The sequence below is a fragment of the Bombus vosnesenskii genome, unplaced genomic scaffold, assembly GCF_011952255.1.
Source record: "Bombus vosnesenskii isolate JDL3184/JDL3185 unplaced genomic scaffold, Bvos_JDL3184-5_v1.1 scf7180000013370, whole genome shotgun sequence".
Classification (NCBI taxonomy): Eukaryota; Metazoa; Arthropoda; class Insecta; order Hymenoptera; family Apidae; genus Bombus; species Bombus vosnesenskii.
The window spans coordinates 1,242,609-1,263,989 of record NW_022883003.1 but is presented as its reverse complement, the minus strand read 5'-3'; the positions used below and the strand labels follow the sequence as shown (position 1 = coordinate 1,263,989).

At 33.0% G+C, this 21,381-nt stretch overlaps 4 protein-coding genes across 8 annotated transcripts; 2 read left to right on the top strand and 2 right to left on the bottom strand.

Moving 5' to 3' along the window:
* Positions 1–5,241: 5,241 nt before the first annotated feature.
* On the top strand, positions 5,242–7,182 carry LOC117237332 (40S ribosomal protein S6-like). The gene is made up of 5 exons (XM_033501164.1): positions 5,242–5,337; positions 5,960–6,164; positions 6,279–6,424; positions 6,618–6,818; positions 6,919–7,182. The coding sequence occupies exons 1-5, from the start codon at positions 5,332–5,334 to the stop codon at positions 7,114–7,116; spliced, it is 756 nt and encodes a 251-aa protein (XP_033357055.1). The 5' UTR covers positions 5,242–5,331; the 3' UTR covers positions 7,117–7,182.
* An 867-nt stretch (positions 7,183–8,049) lies between these two features.
* Positions 8,050–10,655, top strand: LOC117237331 (translation factor GUF1 homolog, mitochondrial). The gene is made up of 7 exons (XM_033501163.1): positions 8,050–8,123; positions 8,244–9,047; positions 9,131–9,370; positions 9,502–9,767; positions 9,854–10,068; positions 10,162–10,374; positions 10,445–10,655. Exons 1-7 carry the CDS (start codon positions 8,050–8,052, stop codon positions 10,568–10,570), a joined length of 1,938 nt encoding a protein of 645 aa, XP_033357054.1. The 3' UTR covers positions 10,571–10,655.
* Positions 10,656–11,370: 715 nt separating this feature from the next.
* On the bottom strand, positions 11,371–12,166 carry LOC117237333 (mediator of RNA polymerase II transcription subunit 21). 2 transcript variants are annotated; one of them, XM_033501165.1, is made up of 3 exons: positions 12,077–12,166; positions 11,898–12,009; positions 11,371–11,824 (listed from the first exon to the last, which is right to left on the bottom strand). In XM_033501165.1, exons 1-3 carry the CDS (start codon positions 12,116–12,118, stop codon positions 11,439–11,441), a joined length of 540 nt encoding a protein of 179 aa, XP_033357056.1. In that variant the 5' UTR covers positions 12,119–12,166; the 3' UTR covers positions 11,371–11,438. The 2 variants fall into 2 exon arrangements, with proteins under 2 accessions (XP_033357056.1, XP_033357058.1); XM_033501167.1 differs by having other exon boundaries at positions 11,898–12,006.
* A 1,202-nt stretch (positions 12,167–13,368) lies between these two features.
* On the bottom strand, positions 13,369–20,984 carry LOC117237428 (histone-lysine N-methyltransferase SETD1). Of its 4 annotated transcripts, none has more exons than XM_033501381.1 (10): positions 19,937–20,984; positions 17,689–19,442; positions 17,338–17,613; positions 16,932–17,243; positions 16,509–16,787; positions 15,719–16,347; positions 14,958–15,594; positions 14,265–14,486; positions 13,911–14,168; positions 13,528–13,701 (listed from the first exon to the last, which is right to left on the bottom strand). In XM_033501381.1, exons 2-10 carry the CDS (start codon positions 19,408–19,410, stop codon positions 13,528–13,530), a joined length of 4,509 nt encoding a protein of 1,502 aa, XP_033357272.1. In that variant the 5' UTR covers positions 19,411–19,442; positions 19,937–20,984. The 4 variants fall into 4 exon arrangements, with proteins under 4 accessions (XP_033357275.1, XP_033357272.1, XP_033357273.1 ...); XM_033501382.1 differs by having other exon boundaries at positions 19,948–20,984; XM_033501383.1 differs by having other exon boundaries at positions 20,480–20,984.
* Positions 20,985–21,381: the final 397 nt, after the last annotated feature.

Below are 21,381 nucleotides of genomic sequence, written 5' to 3'. Positions count from 1 at the left end.
AGCAAATCGACGTAATGCTCGTGTCGGAAACCCACTTCACCGACAAGAGCTACCTGAAAATAAATGGTTACAAATTCTACCATACCCAACACCCCAGCGGAAAGGCCCACGGTGGCACCGGAATAATAATCAAAGCAAGTATTAAGCACTACGAACTCTCATCATTCCAGAAAGACCACCTCCAAGCAACAAACGTGGCAATAGAAGACTGTCATGGCTCAATCACCACCTCAGCAGTATACTGCCCTCCCAGACACTCCATCGCCAAAGAAGACTTTGATAACTTCCTGGACACCCTGGGCAACAGATTCATAGTTGGAGGAGACTATAACGCCAAGCACATCCAATGGGGCAGCAGACTGGTTACAGCAAGAGGCAAAAACCTCTTAAACAGCATAACAAACAACAACCTCAAATACCTCACCACATACGAACCCACATACTGGCCCACTGACACCAACAAAATACCCGACCTTCTCGACTTCTTCATAACAAAAAATATCCCATCAAGACACGTCCAGATCAACTCCTCGGCTGATCTCTCCTCTGATCATTCTCCCGTGATAGCAACAGTCAGTTCAACAATCATCGAGAATACACCTAATGGCACCATTCACAACCAACACACCAACTGGCAGCTCTTCAGAGAAGTCTTTACACACTCAACCTCAGCCTTCACCCCACTAAAAACAAAGGAAGATATCGAAGCAGCCACGGAATACTTAAACACGAGCATAATAAACGCAATCCGCCTCTCCACACCGACAAAGCCATCTAACAGCAAACAAGAATATCCCCATTACATACTAAAAAAATAGCAGAAAAACGAAGACTAAGAAGAGTATGGCAGACCCATAGAACACCGGAGGACAAACGCAAACTAAACAACGCAACTAGAAAGCTATCCAAAACCATAAAAAATTATAAAAACGACTGTTTCCAAAAATACCTCGCCAGCTTATCCCCCACAGCCGACGCCAACTACTCACTATGGAAGGCCTCCAGGAAACTCACACGCCCCCCACAAATAATCCCACCTATCCGCCGTCCGCAAGGTGGATGGGCGCGAAGCCCCATAGAAAAAGCCGACCTGTTTGCAAATCACTTGTCAAAAGTATTCAAACCCCATTCCCCCAAACCGCCGCGGACGTTACTGAATACCTGCACACCCCCTTCCAAATGTCCCCTCCTATCGAACCCTTCTCCTCTGCTGAGACTCTAGAAACAATCAGTCGCCTAAACCCCAAGAAAGCAGCAGGACACGACCTAATAGGCAATAGAGCAATCAAGGAACTTCCCACAAAGGGATAGCACTCATCACATCGATTTTTAATGCTATCCTTCGCCTGGAACACTATCCTAAGGCTTGGAAAATCTCATTGATTACCCTCATCCCTAAACCCGGTAAACCGATATACGAAACCTGCTCCTATCGCCCAATCAGTCTTTTACCTACCCTGTCCAAACTATTCGAGGAGATGCTCACGAACCGACTCCTTCCAATCCTAGAGAACTTGAAAACACTCCCAGATCACCAATTCGGCTTCCGAAAACATCATCCTACAGTAGAGCAAATCCACCGCCTAACTCATACGATCAGCCAAACACTCGAAAAGAAAAAATATTGCTCAGCGGTCTTCCTAGACATCCAACAGGCATTCGATAAAGTATGGCATGAAGGGCTACTATACAAACTTAAAAAGATCCTACCCCACCCCTCCTACTCCATCCTAAAATCTTACCTAACCAATAGGCAATTCATGGTTAAATACCTAGACGCCACTTCCGCAACATTCCCAATAGAAGCCGGCATACCCCAAGGTAGTGTCCTCGGACCCCTACTGTACTCCAGCTACACTGCCGACCTACCTATATCAAATGACATAACAATAGCGACATTTGCAGACGACACAGCGCTATTAGCTTCCCACGCTGACCCGGTAATAGCCTCATCCACTCTCCAGCGAAGTCTCGACTCCATGGAAAAGTGGTTTCACAAATGGGGCTTCAAAGTCAACGAAAAGAAATCCTCACACGTAACCTTCACGCTCCGAAAACAAACCTGCCCCCAGGTCACCATCAACAATGCAACAGTTCCTAGCAGGGACACAGTCCGATACCTGGGCATGACCCTGGACAGGAGACTAACGTGGAAGACACACATCTCAGATAAAAGGAAGCAACTAAAGGACAAACTAAAAAACTCTATTGGCTCACGGGCCGACGCTCCAAACTAAATATACAGAATAAAATTACCCTCTACAAGACCGTAATAAAACCTGTCTGGACCTACGGAATCCAACTATGGGGAACAGCAAGTAACTCCAACATTGAAATACTCCAACGCTTTCAATCGAAAACGCTAAGATCCCTAATTGACGCACCTTGGTATGTAACCAATGAAACAATACACCGCGACCTCAAGATACCCACCGTCAAAGAGGAAATAGCAAAATATAGCAACAGATACAGCAAAAGAATCAACAAACACCAAAACCCCCTAATCACTGGACTACTCCATACGACGGACCAGACTCGCAGGCTGAAGAGGCACTACCCGCTAGACCTAAACGTCAGATTCACTTAATTATCCAAATTAAGCATATGCACTTACTTATAATCCTTATAAATTATACCTAGCTATAATAGTATTAACTTATTGTAAATAAATAGCCATGTCACTGCGCCACGCCAGAAAAATTACTGAAAATTCTCAACGCGAGAATTGATTGTAATTTCAACAAATAAATAAAAAAAAAAAAAAAAAAAACAGATATTACGGAAACATAGCAAAAGAAGGGCTACCAAAGTATCTAGAAGGAAAGATGAAATGGAAGGACAGAAGTATGGTAGCAAGATTTAGATGTGGTAACGAAACCAGGGCAAGGGAACACTGGAAAGAGGAGGGAGAAAGAGGATGCAGATTATGCAAAAAAGGAGAGGAGGACTTGAAGCACGTGGTAGAGGAATGTGAGATAACAGGAAGAGCAAGGAACATGGTAGAAATACTGAATGAGACTGGAGAAGGACTGGCGGAACTGAAAGCGATAACAGAGAAGAGAAGAGTAGCAAAAGAGGGGGAGGAACGACAGGGAGCGAGCACAGCAAGGAAGCAGCCAAAGAAGGAATGAGCACTTAGTTATAAGCGTTAGATATAAGTTGGCAGTTAGTTATTAGAGATAGAGCAAGCAAGGTGCAATAGATAGATATAAGCAATATATAATAATAGAAGTGCTAGAGTGAGAGAAACAGATGTGATGTAAGGGCAGTATAAGAGATGTAAACCGAAAGTCGTCCAAAGCCGAAAGGCACGGACTAAGAATAAATAATAATAATAAATAATAATACTATTACTATTACTACTATTATACTACTAATAATACTATTATTATTACTATTATTATCTACTTATCGCAGATGAAAGGACCCCAGAACCTTCCCTTTGGAACTTTGGGAAAATCCCTTAACACTGTAATCTAGGTTCTAACCATTGCCGTAATTAAGCAATTGTCGTCATTCAATCCGATTGTATGTGTTCGAGATTTGTAATAATGAGCTTGGGCTCGAGGCGACAGCCAGTCGCCAAACATAGTCGCGGTCACGGGATGAACGCTTTGTCTAACAAAGGCATGGAGTAATTCTATAGCTCTCCTTAAAAAGGAAATAGTTGTAACACTCGACAGTAAACATTCCAACGGTCTCTGTCCCGTAGCTCTCCACACGCAGATCCTATTCTTCGAGTAAGATGATTGCCAGATGTCGATGCGTCTCCGCAGTACATGTTCAGCTAGCCCGAGGGCCCGTTATAAATCTTAAGATTTAGCTAACTAAAGTCCTTCAAATAAACAAACAATCTTTGTCCCAACTACGGGAAAATAGGGGAGACCTATTTTTTAACGAACGGCGTCTCCCACTAGCAACTATCCCTCGAGAGCGGCTAGCATCTTTTTCTAACCACCGATATGGAGATTGACCAATTAGCAGCAACGTGAATTTCCCTTACTTTCTGAACGAAGGCTTTTCTCGACGAATCCGATAATCTCGTGCCCTTAGACACACCCCAATATAGTTTTCCTCTGTGGCATCATCGGAACGGGAAATTCTTTCTCACTCGCGATCTTGTAACGTCAATTCACATCAGAGACCAGGCCACACACTACGGACAGGATGGCACCCAGATGTCTGCATATCCTTGGCGCGCACCCTCAATAGTCTTAAGTGCCCACCAGGGACCTTGGCATTTTCATAGTTAAGGTCCTTCGGACCAAGCGAGTATTTCCTGTCTTAGATTTCCCTTTACGTTTATTGTCTACCACGTGTTAGCTTAGAAAGTTGATTTTCTCCACATCTGGTATGTTCCGTTAGCAACTTTCTCGCGAGGGCGGCTAAAACCCTTCCTGGTCCACCAACCGTCTTATTATCCAATCGGAGACAGTGTCTACTGCCCTCACTTCCTTAACCAAAATTGTCATCAACAAATCCGATAGTCCCGTGTCCTTAGACACACCCACCCCTAGCTTTCCTCAGACACAGTATCGTCACTTATTACTTCATTACTTATTACTTCGTCACTTAAAACTTCACTTATTCTGTATCCTTAGAATAGTCAACATATCTATATCGGTCTCTACCCTTATAAGTCGCGTACTTAATGTATTGTTGTAACTAAGTCTTACATAACATGGTTGGAGTGAATTGTGATTTATGCTAATTCAATGCGTGTTACATTGTGATTGGTGAATTCACAATAAAGGTTGATTAAAACAAAGTTAATTGTTGTGTTACGACTCAACTATATTTTATTTTCACCAACCAACTCTAAAAATTACGTGACAATCTCATCGACGAAAAGAGTAACCCTTTATGACCAGTGAATATTACGCGTCCGACTTAGATTTTGTATGTTCATCTATCATCCCGTCGACCGCGGATTCGTTATTGAACCTAGGATCATTGTCATTAGTTTCTCGAGTATCTAATTACCACGGTTACTTGTCCGGTTCTATGATAATTGTATTTACACTAGCCAATGTCTTCTCTATTGCATAACGACAACGTGTAATCTAAACGAAAATTCGTTTTACGCCCCTAACCATAATTCTAATGTAAACCCGACATATATTATAACGTTTCGAATATAATAAACATAAATATGAATATGATTTGTTTACAGATTTATGAGGATTTTGTTTATTGTTATTTTCACTTTAATATTTCATTGGACTTAAACCGGATATCCGGTATACGTACTCTATTACGTGCTCATTGTCCGCAAGTGTGATATACGATCTTTCTATTTATAGGTCGCTGCACTGCTTGATATTTGTCACAATGAAAGTACGTAACCAATGTAAATTTGAAAACCTAACAAATATTACGAACTGTTTCCATGCAAATTTGTCTATTGAAATGTTATGAATAATTTTAGATATATCTAATTTATGAAACATTCGTTTATCTGTATGCTTAACCAGTATTAAAATATAACACATTTTAATTAACTTTGTCATTATGAAGAACATAAAGCAGGTCATATGTAAAAATAATTAATTTTTCTTCATATAGAGCATTAAGATTTACAATTTTCATTATTATAGAATGGAAATAAACATAACCTCATTAAAATGTCTTAGACGTTTAACCTATATTTCACTGTACAAGTATAAACAGCCGACCTTTATGAATATATTTTATGGTTATTATCAAGCAAAAAATACTTTATAAATATAAGTCAGTTGAAGTCTTACTACAAGGTGATATATCTACTATTGTTTTATACCATAGTAATCACGAGTTTCTTACAATTCCCCTTGTAATTTGGATTTTTGTTCTAACCTTTTGATAAAGCTTTATGCAGCTATGTATATAGAACATTTTTTATTTGATTATGTACGTTGAATAAACTGACAAAGGCTGTTAAATCTTTGCATATTCTGTATGATATTTATGTGTTTTCTAGTTGAACGTATCATATCCTGCAACAGGATGTCAGAAACTGTTTGAAATCTCCGATGAGCATAAGCTGAGAATTTTTTATGAAAAGCGTATGGGCGCAGAAGTAGAGGCTGATGCTCTTGGTAACGAATGGAAAGGATATGTCGTTCGTATCTCAGGCGGCAATGATAAACAAGGATTTCCTATGAAACAGGGTGTTCTGACTAATGGTAACACAAGCATTTTCTATTTTAATTTCGTTTGTAACAACTTCATGTGTTTATGAATTTTATAGATTTGGTACAATGCATTGATTTTAATTTTTTAAAAATTCCTGTATCTAGGGCGCGTACGTTTACTGCTCTCAAAAGGACATTCATGCTACAGACCTAGACGTGATGGTGAGCGTAAACGTAAATCTGTTCGTGGATGCATCGTCGATTCCAATCTGTCAGTACTTGCTCTCGTCATTGTCAAAAAAGGAGAAAAGGTATTAATTTGTCTGTACTTTCTATAATCCATGTTTCAGGGTATATCTTAGAATTGACTTATTATCTTACGATACTATCGTAAACATGGAAGATTAACTATCGTGTTGACTTGGGAGACTGTGTTATATAATTTACACTTTTTCTCAGTGTACAGCGAAGCATTTAATGTATAAGTTGATTAAATTCTTACAGGATATCCCGGATTTAACTGACAAGGAAGTACCTCGCCGTTTAGGACCCAAGAGGGCGAGCAAAATTCGCAAGCTATTTAATTTATCCAAGGAAGATGATGTCCGTCGATTCGTTGTGAAACGACCAATTCAAAAAGAGGGCAAACCACAGCGGTCGAAAGCCCCTAAAATTCAACGTCTTATTACCCCACTTACACTCCAGGTTTGTACATATATGTATTTATATCGTATTGTTGTTTTGTTTCAGTTAAAATTTTCCAAAAGTAAGGAGTTTATGATAAAATAAAAATATGTTTATATAGAGAAAGAGGCATAGACTGGCTCTAAAGAGGAGGCGTTGCTTGGCTCGCAAGCAACAAGCAGCAGAGTATGCGAAGCTGTTAGCACAACGACAAAAGGAAGCTAAGAATAGACGTCAAGAAGAACTAAAGCGAAGACGTAGCGCTTCTATGCGAGATTCCAAATCATCCAATCAGTCTGCACCTACCATTCAAAAGTAAAAGACTGCAATGATACGATCTCATACAATATGAAACTAATAAATTGTGTATAAATATGTTGTAATACTTTGTTGACCTCACTTATATGTTCCATATTCGTAATATTCATTTACTCACTATTATACTCATTTAAATTTATACAGCATATACGTAAGATAGAGGCTTATCATTTTAATTAATTAGTAATTTTTAAAGATTCTGAAATGATTTAAGCCTAATTATAGTGTTTAGCAACATCAACAGTTACTTTAATATTATTCTTAATTTAAGACGAGTATCGAATTTAATTTCTTAACATTATACTAAAATTTAGATCTAGCAGATTCTAAGTTTATTAAATGCGATAGAATTTTTTACCCCATGTTTACAGCAAAGTAATCTTGTCTGATACTTCTTGTTTTAATTTTACATACATTTTTTATATAAAGACATCACAATATATTCCATATTCTATTTGATATTCTGTAATGAATCTAACTCTTCCATTTCAATAATATATACGGAGATACATATGTAGATTGTAGATTAAGTATGTTTAATCTGTATATTGCAGCTGTAGCAGTCAAATAATATTTACGTTTACTGTCTCATCTCGTTGGATAGACACTATATATATAAGCATAATCTACATAACCTCATTATTTGTACACTAAGTAACAATTTTGTTGACGTTATCGTTGATTGATCAATGAAAAGTCCAGTATGAGTTTAATTTTAAATTTTCTTATTTACTCGTAAATATTGTTAACGATATAATTTAAAATTTTAATAAAGTACAAAATAATGATTTAATCATTATATTATAACTATATGTATGACCAAATCATATGTATGAATAGAACCGAAAATAATACGTTAATAAAGACAACTTATTATATTTGAATATCTATTTGCGCACTTTTGGTGCTTAAATAACGACTATATCATTTCATTATGAAGATAAACAAATTTATTTATGATGTATGGTCACTTCATAGAAATTGTAAAATTAACCAAATACGCATAAGGTAAGTATTATACCCCTTTTTCAAATATTCTGTACTTTTTATGTTTAAAATTCTAAATATTTTAAATAAAGGGATAAAATATTGTTTGAAACTGATATTAATCATGTGTTTGGTTTGTAGGCAACATTTTAATAGATTTTATTCTACAAATTCAGAAGTTACCAAAGAATATGATTTACCAATAGAAAATATTAGAAACTTTAGCATTGTGGCACATGTTGATCATGGCAAAAGCACACTTGCTGATAGACTTTTGGAAATAACAGGTGCAGTGAAAATTAACTCTGGTGAACAAATATTAGATAAACTACAAGTTGAGAAAGAACGTGGAATCACAGTTAAAGCACAAACAGCCTCACTTAATTATACATATAAAGGAATTAAATATCTTCTTAATTTAATAGATACACCTGGTCATGTTGATTTCTCTGCTGAAGTACATCGTTCATTAGCTCCTTGCCAAGGAGTAGTTCTGGTAGTAGATGCTAATGATGGTGTACAAGCACAAACTGTGGCTAACTTTCACTTAGCTATGAAAAATAATCTAGTTATAATACCAGTAATTAATAAAATAGATTTAAAATTTGCCAAACCTGAGAGAGTTATAAATCAATTAGAAACATTATTTGATATAACAGAGTCGGATGTTTTAAAAATATCTGCTAAATTAGGTACTGGAGTGCTTAAAGTCTTAGATGCCATAGTAGAAAGAATCCCACCACCTGATGTATGTAGAGACAAACCTTTCAGAGCTTTGATATTTGACAGTTGGTATGATAAATATAAAGGAACAATTTTATTGATATATATTAAGGAAGGATCTTTATCCCTTAAACTACATATTGTTTCAATGTATACTAAGAAGTCGTACGAAGTTAAAAATATGTCACTATTGAGACCTTCTGAAGAAAATGTAAATAAATTGTAAATATGAATTTTATGAAAATATTACATTATTAATTATATAATAATATAACATAATATAATAACATAATAGTATATTTTAGGTTCGCAGGTCAAATAGGATGTATTTCATGCAACATGAGATCTTCCAAGGAAATGATTATTGGAGATACATTATATTTAAAAGATCATGTTGCTGAACCTTTATTAGGATTTAAAACTCCAAAACCAATGGTTTTTTCAGGCGTCTATCCAATTGAAAAATCGCAATTTGAAGTTATGAGAACTGCTATTGAAAAATTAACATTGAATGATAGTAGCGTTACTATTGAAATGGAAACTAGGTATTTTTTTCTAATATTTTCTAAGCCTATTAAATCAGTTAAATAAAATGGAAGACATACAGGTACAAAATAATAGACATATTTTATATCTACTTACTTTATCTAAGCACTTTATATCTTCTTTTTTTTAGTGTAGCTCTTGGACATGGTTGGAGACTTGGATTTTTAGGTTTACTACATATGGAAGTATTTATGCAACGACTTGAGCAAGAATATGGTACATGTTCAATTGTGACAACACCTAGCGTTACATATAAAGCAAAAATTTTTGGCAAAAAGAATATTAAAGAATACAAAACTGATATGATTTCATTCAATAATCCTGCAAAGTTTCCTGATCCTAACATTGTAGAAGAATTATATGAACCTATGGTATTAGGATCTATTATAGCACCAAGTATATTTAATATATTATTAATTAAATTTTACGTATAGTATAGTTAATTAAAAAAAAATACTTATAACTTATAATTTTGATACTAGCTGAATATGTGGGTACTGTTTTAAGTTTATGCTTTGAAAGACGTGGAGTGCAACAAACAGCAAAAGATATTGGTCATAATAGAACACTGTTTCAATTTTTACTGCCACTGAACGAAATTATTGTTGACTTCCATGATACATTAAAACAAGCAACTTCGGGGTATGGTACTTTTGATTATGAAGACCATAATTATCAGCCTACAGATATTTTAAAGGTAATTATAGTTTTTTTAATATTATAAATGCAATAATTTTGTATTGAAATATTTTATAGTTTACTTCACTACATTAATAACTGCTTGTTATAGTTAAATATTGCTCTAAATGGTAATGTAGTAGAAGAACTCAGTACTATTGTACATATTAGCAAGGCTCGTACAACAGGTAGACAAATATGTGAAAGATTGCTAGATATTCTTCCACGTCAATTGTTTGAAATAGTAATTCAAGCAATAGTAAGTGGAAAAGTTATTGCAAGAGAAACTTTAAAACCATACAAGAAAGATGTAACTGCGAAACTGGTAAATAATTTTTTTATATCATACATTGTATATTGTTATATATTTTTGTTATTAATCTTTTTTATTTCAGTACGGTGGTGATATCACTAGAAGAATGAAATTATTGGCTCAACAAGCACAAGGGAAGAAGAAAATGAAGATGATTGGAAAAATATCTATACCACGAGAAACATTCATAGATCTTTTTAAGAAATAGTATAAATATAAAAATTATTATCATTTTATCTTTTATATTTAACGTAACTATAGATATATATCATGTTAAAATAAATTATTAAATATATTTTCATGTTACGTTCTATTTAGTTGCCGCGTCTGGTAGCGTTAACTGACGTTTAATGCAACTAGCAATAAGCTCCACTTTCGGCTAACGTGCTATGTGCGGGAATACTGGCACGGGAGAGGATTAAAGTTGTTCGAAAGTAAATTAACAATATGTAATGATTACTAACTCTTCGACAGACAAAATGATAACTAACTCTTCGTAATTATATTTATTACTAATCATTCGGTTGACGAACGGTAATTAATTATTTGTATTCAATAGACGAAGGGTAATTAATATACTGACTTCTCTGAGTCGCTACATTTATTTATATCTGTCGGTGATGAAAAAACGTCGGGGTCTTTCTTTTGAAAATGTTTGGGAAGATCCCCAACGTTTGTTCAACTGCCAACTTTGTTTACAATTTAAATTGTCTTAATATCGTTATAAAAACATAATTAGGTAAATATAAAAACATAGATTAGTTTCCGCAAGATATAGCTTTTAACGGCTTTAACTGCCTTTCACTTCAAATACTGTAAACACGGTTTCAAATAAACGTTTTAAATTACCTTGATTTGAAAGAAATTACCAATTTTACTTTCGTGCTACGGATCGCGCGGGGCGCGGGACGTGATATTTCTAACTAATAACTATAACTAATTTCTTGCTATCTATAAATATAAAACAGTTTTTAAGATTTATTTAATAATTTTAATATTTTGACAATGTTTACACTATTAAAAAAATTTATTTCCTTTATAAATTTATCAAAAAATCAAATTATAGTACAAATATATCATTGATTTACAGAATTAGGTGAAGGATCTGACAATTGATGTGCGCTATTCGAAGATACAGTATTTACAGAGCTTACATTTTCTTGCTTAAAAGTTGAGTTAGTGTTAAGATTAATATTAATTATAGACGTAGATGCTGGATCCTGCATATCTAATTGACTTTGAGCAATATCTTGCAAAGCAGCTTGAATCCTTTGCAAAAGTGCTTCTCCTTGTTTTACAACTTCCTCTAGTTGTTCGCCAGCTTCTTGGTTTTCTTGTTCAAGACGGCTAAGACTTGCAACTTGTAGTTCTTGTGATGACTCTTCACTCGGTAAACTTTCTATCAAGGTATCAATATCTTTTGCACATCTTGCTATAAGCGTTGCAAACAAGGCTGCATAATCTAAAATATAAGTATAATTCATATATAAGCTGCCAATATGAAATTTAATAAAATAAATTATACATAAAAGTACCTTCTTGAGGTTGATGCGGTTGAGGTGTTCCAACACGATCAAAACCAGGAAATTTACTAGGTGTTGAATATTGTTGTAAAATACCTACGCTGTTACAAAAATGTTCTGCCTGCTGGAATAACATAAAAATTAGATTGTTACATATTATATTTATTTACACAATTTACACAATCAATTACCTGGTTTATAGTATCTTGCAACTGTGTTAAACGATCTGCCATATTTTAAAAATATAACCCTTAAAATTATATTATTCCTATAATATGATCAATAATGGTATTCTACGTATAACATCACTGTAATCAACTATAATATTCAATTTTTTACTAAGAAATGTGATTGTGAAGTTCCTCACTCTAAGAAATTAACTTTCATGCTGCGTTCAATTCCAATCTTAAAATTTGATTGTTAGGTCTTGAATGTTGGCGAACATGTCATTAAAGAGAGATATTTCGAGTTCTGGGGATAGTTTGTGTACGAGATATCTTGAGTTTTCGATATGAAAAACATATTCGCAACTTAATTAATAAATTTTATTCCTTGTAATGAATGTTAGAAAAACAAAAATGACGGTCTTTAGGAAATGCTTAAGTATTACAAATAAATTTACATTTATAAGAAAAACCTCAGAGAGGAAGAAATAGAAAATTATAAAAGTAAATATTAATAAAATAGTTACTCTGACTGATATTCCGTTTTTGAGGTAAAGACGTTAAAATATATATGTAATTATATATTATTAATATTAAAATATTCTGATTAATAAAATTGTTGATATGTGTTGTTATGAATTAAGTTACTTAAATTGTATTATTTTTGATATAGCATTATAATTTTTTATATGTTTATAACGCATTTAAGTATATAATTCTTTTTTAAATATAAAGTATCGAAACATTTTGTTAAAAACAAAACAGAACATTACAAAAAACTTTTGTCAATTTTATATATATATATCGTTTTTATATTTTAATTAATTATGTGTCATTTAAATGCTTCTTTAAAAATATCCTTTATTAGAAACAGAAGTTATGAATATGAAAGAAACACATAGAGACGATATAATAGTTCCTAGTTCTCGGTTCCTACTTACTGGAATGTTGCTGATATCATTACTCTCAAATGACATAAAAAAAGTCCCTAAACTTAATATATATTCGTACATATATATATATATATTATATCGACATATACATATTTTATTCATAAGAAACGTAAATATATAAAAATTATTAAAAAGTATTATATTTATAACTCGATTAAACGGACTTTGTTAAAAAGAACGGAAATTTTTTTCATTGTCGGTTGACACGAGCGCTTTTAAAAATTCTTATTTTATTTTTAACAGAAACATAATAGGAATAAAACCTTAAGTTATGTATATACAAAAACAATCGTAAATTATAAATATTTTATAACGTTCTTGAAATTCATTTTAGGTACTTAATGCAATTATCGTAATTATGAGGAGGATGTTAAAAAAGAGGAGTTTCATATTAACATAATTTAGCATTTTTCCATTGCATTTTATAAAATGTTTACATGGGGAAATATTTACAAAAATATGAGTAGGGTATGATGAAATGTAGAAGACAGGAAAAGGGATGAACAATATAATTTTATGAACGATTCAATTGAGAGTACCCCGACATTGAGGAGCTCCACATAGGCAAGGGATTTTATCATCTTCCAATGGAAATTTATAGTCGTACGTGATTTCCTCGTTAACTCCTATCGGCTGTTTACTATAGATTACAATTTTCTTTTGACTTTCGATCGTAATTACTTTTGCATAACAATTCGGCTGAAACATAAAAGAAAATTAATAGTACGACCTATATCGTTATAAAAATTTATTCTACAGGGTGTCTCGATAATCGTGGTACAATTGGTAAGGAAGAAATTCTACGTAAAAAAATTGAATTTATTTGTTTTTTCATAAAGAATCGTCCACTCTGTCGATTTTACCATGATTATTGGAATACTATACACAAACACTAGTACAATACTCACATTGCAACTATGATTAATGAACCGTGCTAAATTTCCGCATTTTGTTGCATCGATAATCGTGTCTAAATCAATACGGAAAAGGTAGGAGCTACCGATACCGGTAGCTTCGTACTGAGACTCTCGTAAATCAGCAACAACTGGCCTGATCATTTGTCCAACATATTCAATAACCATTTCATCAGCAGCGATTGGCTCCATAGCAAATAGACCCCAGTCATGTATACCAGATTTAGCAAATTTCAATTGTTTTTTCCTAAACTGTAAAATGAAATAAACGTATTTGATATCAATTAATTTCACAGTAGCTGAAAATAATTTAGAGCCAATGATCAAGTAAAGCAATTGAAATCTTACTTTCAATTGATTAAATTTAAGAAGATCGCTATCAGTATCGATACCGAAAGCTGTTAATAATCGACGTTGATTACTTCTGGCCTCACGAGACAGAGCTTGCATTTTGCCAGTTAAAGCTTTAGTATTGTTCTTTGGACCATTCATTATTCCATCACTACCAGCATAAGGACCATTACTATCCTCAACGTCGTTACTTCGTTGTATACTTTGCGCATAGTGATGCTATACAAAAATAATTTTATAGTAAGAAAGATATTAATGTAGTGGCTTATAAAAATATTCAAAACTTTTTATGAATATATTACGTATGTTATACAAAGCATTTTGAAATTTCATTAGCTGACTAGATAAGATGTAAAACGAATTTGGAAATATACATATACGGAAGTAAGTTACATTACACTTTGCAAAGATCAACAAAGTATTTGAACAGCCAATTATTTGTTATACTAGTACAGCACAATCAAATAAAATGAAATGTAATGAATTGTAAAAAATGTTTAAGACTCTTTCTTGTGATTTTAATTAGTCTCAAATTTTGCCAATATTATCATGTCTTATTATAGTGTTAATAAAATTTCGAAATGTTTTGTGTAGCATATACACACATAAAAGTTATCTATGTTAAGTATTCAGATATTTTCGTACGCCACTGTATGTTAATTCTTATATTAAAAGATCAGTCACACATACCTTATGTTTAGCTTTTTCTCGTACATCAACCTTATAATATCCTTCTGTTCTTGCACTTCCACTCGTATGTAATCTAAGTTCATCTCTCTTTCTGCGTTTCGCAGGACTTGGAATATCAGTTGGAGGATGGTCAACCCAATGCGTGTCATTTAACCAATAACCTTGACTATCATCGGCCAATAAAGCCTCGTAACTTCGTCTTAAATATTCTACATCCTCTGCATCTATTCCTCTGGTTAAAAATTCATACAAAATAGCCATCTCCGACATAAGATCGCGTTCTTTGTATGTAACAAGTGGCTCCTCAACTTTCTTTGGATATTTCTCATAAACATATTCATTTTCAATATTCTCTTTCTCTCCTTCATGATTTTGATGAGCATGTATCTTCGTGTATTTATTGTATTTTCGTTTCTCTACTTTGTGTATCTTGTCTTTACTCTTCGATAATTTCATAATCTTTGAGGATTTAAGTTTCACTGGTTTCATTGGTGTTGAAGGTGTACGAATTACAGACTTCGTAATTTCTGATTGTGTTGGTGGTAATGAATACGAATGCTCCATAAACACTTGTGAAGCTTGAGAATTTTTAGGACTCTGTTGACCATTAAGTCGGAGGTCAGCTTCAGCTTGATACCTAATTAATTGAAAACAATACAACATTATATTTTACATTAGTTTATGTAGTATAAAACAATACTTTTAGGGAATATATTTTTATTTTGATCAAGTTTAGATTTATAGTAAGTAATTTTACGCACCTTAATCTTCTAATTTCTAAGCTTTCTTCCTCTGAATCGGTGGTAGGTATTTCACTAAACATTTCGATCTTTTCTGATTCTTTTAATATAGGTTCGTCGTTAATGTACTTAGCAGACATAGTTTGAAGAGCTCTAATAATATTTGGTTGTACAGGTCCCGGACTTCTATGCCTTATAATATTATCTTGGCCAGCTAATGTTATCAAAGCTTCTGCTGCAGAATTTTCCATTTTTTGTATATCACATGGTTCTTGTTTACCTGGTGTTACTAAAGTACTCTTTACTTTTCTTTGTATCTCATCTTCCACATTCTTTGTTTCCATCTCTTCATGCACTGTTCGAACCTTTTCAAGGTAATCCTCATTGACAGATATTTCATTTGTCTTTTCAATGTCATCTTTATCACTTTCATATTTCAATGGAGATGATACAGGGCTAGCTTCATTATCACACTGTGGGAATTCATTCGAATTTACATCTTTTATTTCAATATTAGGTATTGGTGTCTCTCTACCACTAGGGGTTGGACAATCTAATGATCTCTGAATTGCGAGTTCCATTAGAATATCAGGATCTTCACTGTTACAGGCCAGTGGACGATGATCTGACAAACGACTGTCTGTATCTTGCTAAAAATAATAATTATTTCTATGAAAAGATATGAAAAAGTATCACACATGAATATTTAGGAAAATAGTTACAAGTTATTTAGTTATTATATATTTTACATAATTATACAATTTTACAGCTACAAGAAAATAGTTATTTGTACTTTTAATAAATTATATACCTCATCTTCAAAGTTTCCAGAACATACTTCTTCGTCGGAACTATCACTCGAACTACTGGAAGATTCACTGCAACTCATTTCTTCACTACTACTCTCACTCGACGAGGATGACGAGGAAGATGACGAAGAAACGCTTGGAAGAGAAGTAACTGGCCTTTTAACTTTTTGTACTGATGCTAGGTCAAGATCGCTATCGCTTCCTATAAGTTCTGTGTCACCATGATCAGACTGACGACTATCTTCGTCCTGTGGTAATGGGCTTGGAGCTTTGATTTTGCGCTAATAGTATAAATTTTAAGTAATATGTTAAATAAAATGTATTATTACTTTAAATAAGTACTTTATCATTATTTTATATATTATTAAATATTTACTATACATAATGTCACTAAAGATAAACTTTCATATAATGAAAATAAATACCCTGAAAGAAGGCATCTTTGGCATGCTGGCTCTAATGCCCAGACCAAATCCATCGTAATTAAATCCAAGTGGAGTTCCTTGTTCTAAAAGTAATGATAATCCTTGAGGTTTCTGTCCTTCTTCCTTATTACTGTTATTAATAATGGTGTTCTCGCCTCCTTGATTTTGAATTTTCTCTGATTTCTTTTCGTCCCACCATACTTCGAACAGTTTGAACGCAGTATTTTCAATCATCTTTTTGTTAAAATCCCTTTTTAGAATTTGTTTTAATTCATTTACAACTCTGTTTAATACACCATTAATAGTAGGACCCTAAATGTTCAGAAATTAGGTTATAATTAAATAATATTCAAACTGGTCAAAATTGATATTATATCATATTTGCACTTAAGAAATATATATGTACTTGTGGATTATCTTTCGTAATATTATGATTTGCCATAGCATGAAGTCTCGATTGAAAAGATGGGTAATAATTAGCTCCTTGATGATTCCCTACTGTGCCAGAAAATGATGTAGTATTTGGTTGATAATGACTTTGTAAATATGTTGTTCCATAAGGGTACGGATATTGTGCTGGTCTTGGCCAATGGTACATATCACTGGTAGAATAATGAGTTAAATGTCCAGGATAGCCAGCTCCTGGATATAACTGACTTGTAGGTTCTGTTTGAGCTATAACCTGTATATTTAAATAATAAGATACATGAATAAATATTTATATTCACTATTTAATACTCATAGTGTTAAATATTACCTCTTCAATTTTTTCATCCCCTGAACTTAATGGACTTAATGACATTCTATCATCATCTGGTGGAGGTGGAGGTGGCGGCTCTTTTGGTGGTTCTGGTTCGATTTCATCTGGTGCAGGACTATAACTTCCCAGTAATGCTTCATCTTCGCTCGAACTTATAACGCTACCTAAATCTTCATCAACAGAAATTTGATTGATGCTATTTTCATGTACTTTCCATCGTTCTTTATTCCTTTCTCTCATTTTTTCAAAACATGATTTGTATGTTTCATGAGAGAGAAAAGGGCTTGGTGGTTCTGAGAGCATCTCATTATCTGCAGTGATAGACTTTTTTTCATCCTCAGAATCGCTACCAAACTGTAGGAAAGGTGGTGCCATTCCTCCTGCTTTGTCTTTCAATAACATAGCGATTCTAGTATCCAAATCTAATGTTTTACGAGTCTCTATTGGTGAATCTCGTGATGAATTTTTTGTTACATTTTGATTTTCTTTCTCTTTCTTAGGTGTATGATGTACCTTTACATTAGAAGCCTTAGAAACTGAAACTGGATTAGAATTAGAATTATCTAAATTTGTCCCATGTTGAACAGGCCACATAGAAGATGATGCATAACTTGCAGTCCCTGTATTATTTCCCCACCATATACCCGAATTTTGCTGCATTGAAAGATTTTGCGATACATTTTGTGGTATATTTGCTAAATAATTATTTGGAGGTTGATGATGATAACTACTATAATAAAAATCATAATTTGTAGCTGGAGTAGAATTTTGAGAATAATTACTAGAATAATTTAATTCACTAGGCGCAGTACCATATCCTAAATCACTTCCTGCACTGCCACTAGGAGTAGGATAATCTCTATATTTGTTGTATCTTGAATTTTCTATATACAGATCTCTTGATTTTTCTATATTGGATATCTTTTTATTACTTCTGAAATCATCTCTTTCTTCACTAATAATTTTTTCAATTGGAGTTTGCTTCCCTTGATCATTTTCACACTTTATTTCTTTCTCAATTTTCTTTTCTGGTTTTTTTTCCATAGTTAATTCATCATAGATCTTTTTACACTCCTCCCCAAATGCATCAAGAAATACTTTTAAAACTTTACCCATCACAGACGTGTTATTTAATTTTTCTACACAAGCTTTTGAAGCTTTCGTAGTTTCAAACACCACTCTCGCAATTCCAAGATGCTTGTTAGTTACAGGATGATAATAAACAATAAGTTCTTCTACAGCTCCAAATTTTTGAACCATATCTGATAAAAAAGTTTTATCAATATTATCATTTAAATGACAGAACGTTACTTCCAGCGGAGGAGGTTCACCGCAGTAATTAGAGTCAATCTTAAATCTAGGTACAGGTAAGTCAAGTTGTTCTAAACGTGTCCAAATTCTTGTTAACTGAGATCTAGGGTCCCGAGGTTGAACTTCAGGATAGGTTGGATCTCCTGGAACCATGCCATCGTATCTATATAACTTTGTTGCACCCTTTACTAAGAATGGATCAACTAATAACTTATAATTCCTTGGTTTCTGAGGTGTTTGAACCATAGATGTATCCTTTTGCAAATGCAGCGTATGGGTATGGCTATGTTTTGATGATTGACTGGAGTTTTGAGATACATTTTGTAAATTTCCATGTGAGTGACGATGACGATGCGAATGTGCATGTGAATGTCCGTGTCCATGTCCATGTCTCTCCATTCCGTTCATTGCCTCCAAGCATTATCCACTCATATAAATTGCTGCAAATAAAAGTTATTGATAAAAGTTGTATTACATAAAAAGCACATTATATATATCAAAGTTTCTAATATAAAATATATAAGCTTTCTTGAATTGTTTATAAATATGTAATGTAATATAATGGAGTATAAAAATGCATATGTATAGTAATTAAATACACAAAATAGTGAATCTTAAGTAATTTAATTAAATACATAAGTAATTATAATTTGACATTATACATACAGAATATTAACATAAAATGTTATATTATTACATATAAGTTTAAAAATCATATTATTAATTAAAGATTGAAAACTAATATATTTTTTAATATATAAAATTGTGAAACTATTAAACACTTAAAAAATTAAAATTACAAATAAACAAAAAATTAAACAAAATTAGATACACAGTCATCATTCTTAAAATAAAATATATGAATTTAAGTTAATACAAATAATATTACCTATTAATATGAAAATTAACGTATATTAAAAAAATTTACTCTTACTTTTAACTTACGTCCAGATTGTTTTTGTTTGTCAGGTAAATTGCTTTGCTAGTTAATGCAAGAAATTCATGTTTCAATAAAACATAACCTTAAACATTTCGAAGTTTTTAGGTTGGAGTTTAGTGCGAAGAAACAATATGACAATCATTTCGTAAAAAGAATTCTTTCTATCATGTCCTTCAAATTGATTTTCTTGTATAAATTTCGATCGAGTCAAGACTTTTTTGTGGAAAAACACAGCCCTTAAATTTTACAGAGGTATGTTCCGGTTTTTTCAAAAACTTGTAATTTTTCAACTTGCTCGTATAGTGTCGTATTTACTATATGGACGTGATTTATGCATCGGCCTTGATACTTGTCTTTTCTTTATTCTTCGTTGATTTTTCTTAGTGAAAAATATACGGATTTATTGATACTACCTCTCCGACACACCAGCGCAAAACTACCTCAATGTTTGACTGTTAAGCACAACGCACTGCGCCCTGATTTTCCTAAATTTTCACAACTAACAATCAGTACTACGAATAACGGTATGCAAATTACCTAATTCAGTGAAACTTATTCCACTTGAACATAATCTTTAGGATGCATTTATGGTTATTCAACGAAATCATAGCTTTAACAAAACTACGCGAACAGAGATTCAGATGACGCCATCCTTGTTATAAAGAACATGACGGTTCTTTTAATCATTTTACTAAACAATTCATATTAACATTTTCTACGAGAATAGATATTTTTATGTTATCCGTGAAATAACGTTTCTAACTTTCCTCGATGAAAATTGTTACGTTAAAGTATCCAAAATGAAAGTCCAAAGTAAACGGATAACGGAGCCAAAATATTCAACATTTTTTTTCGTTTCCTACTCTGTCTTGATTCACAAATTTTCGTATAGTTGAAAAGATAGTCGAAAATCTCGCCTACCGCTGGCATTCTGTATATTTACCAATAATTTGCAAAGGTAATTAAATGCTTAACGACAGTATTGCAAAATAATTGCTGAAAATCTTCTTCCCATACAATGTGTAGTATTTAATCCACGTATTGGTCAACCTTGATCTAAGAGAATTTTCTGGTTTCCTATTAGCAAATCAACTTTCTGCTTTTAAAGAAAATTGCGCATTATAATGCGCACACGAATATACATATACATATGAATGCTTTACTTCATACAAACTCAATTTTTTAATATAACATATTTTCTTCACTGATATAAACTTAAAAATAAAAGGACTTAATATCATAAAATAAATATATTAATAAGCAAATTACAAATGTGCTTATCTTTATATTCATTATTGCAATATATAGGGTGTCCCAGTAATCATAGTACAATCGGCAAGGGGACGATCCTATGTAAAAAAGCAAGTTGAAAATGTAGAATAAAATTTTTTCATATGCCGCTTCTTTTTCAAAAAGATCTAATTTGAAAATTTGTTAAG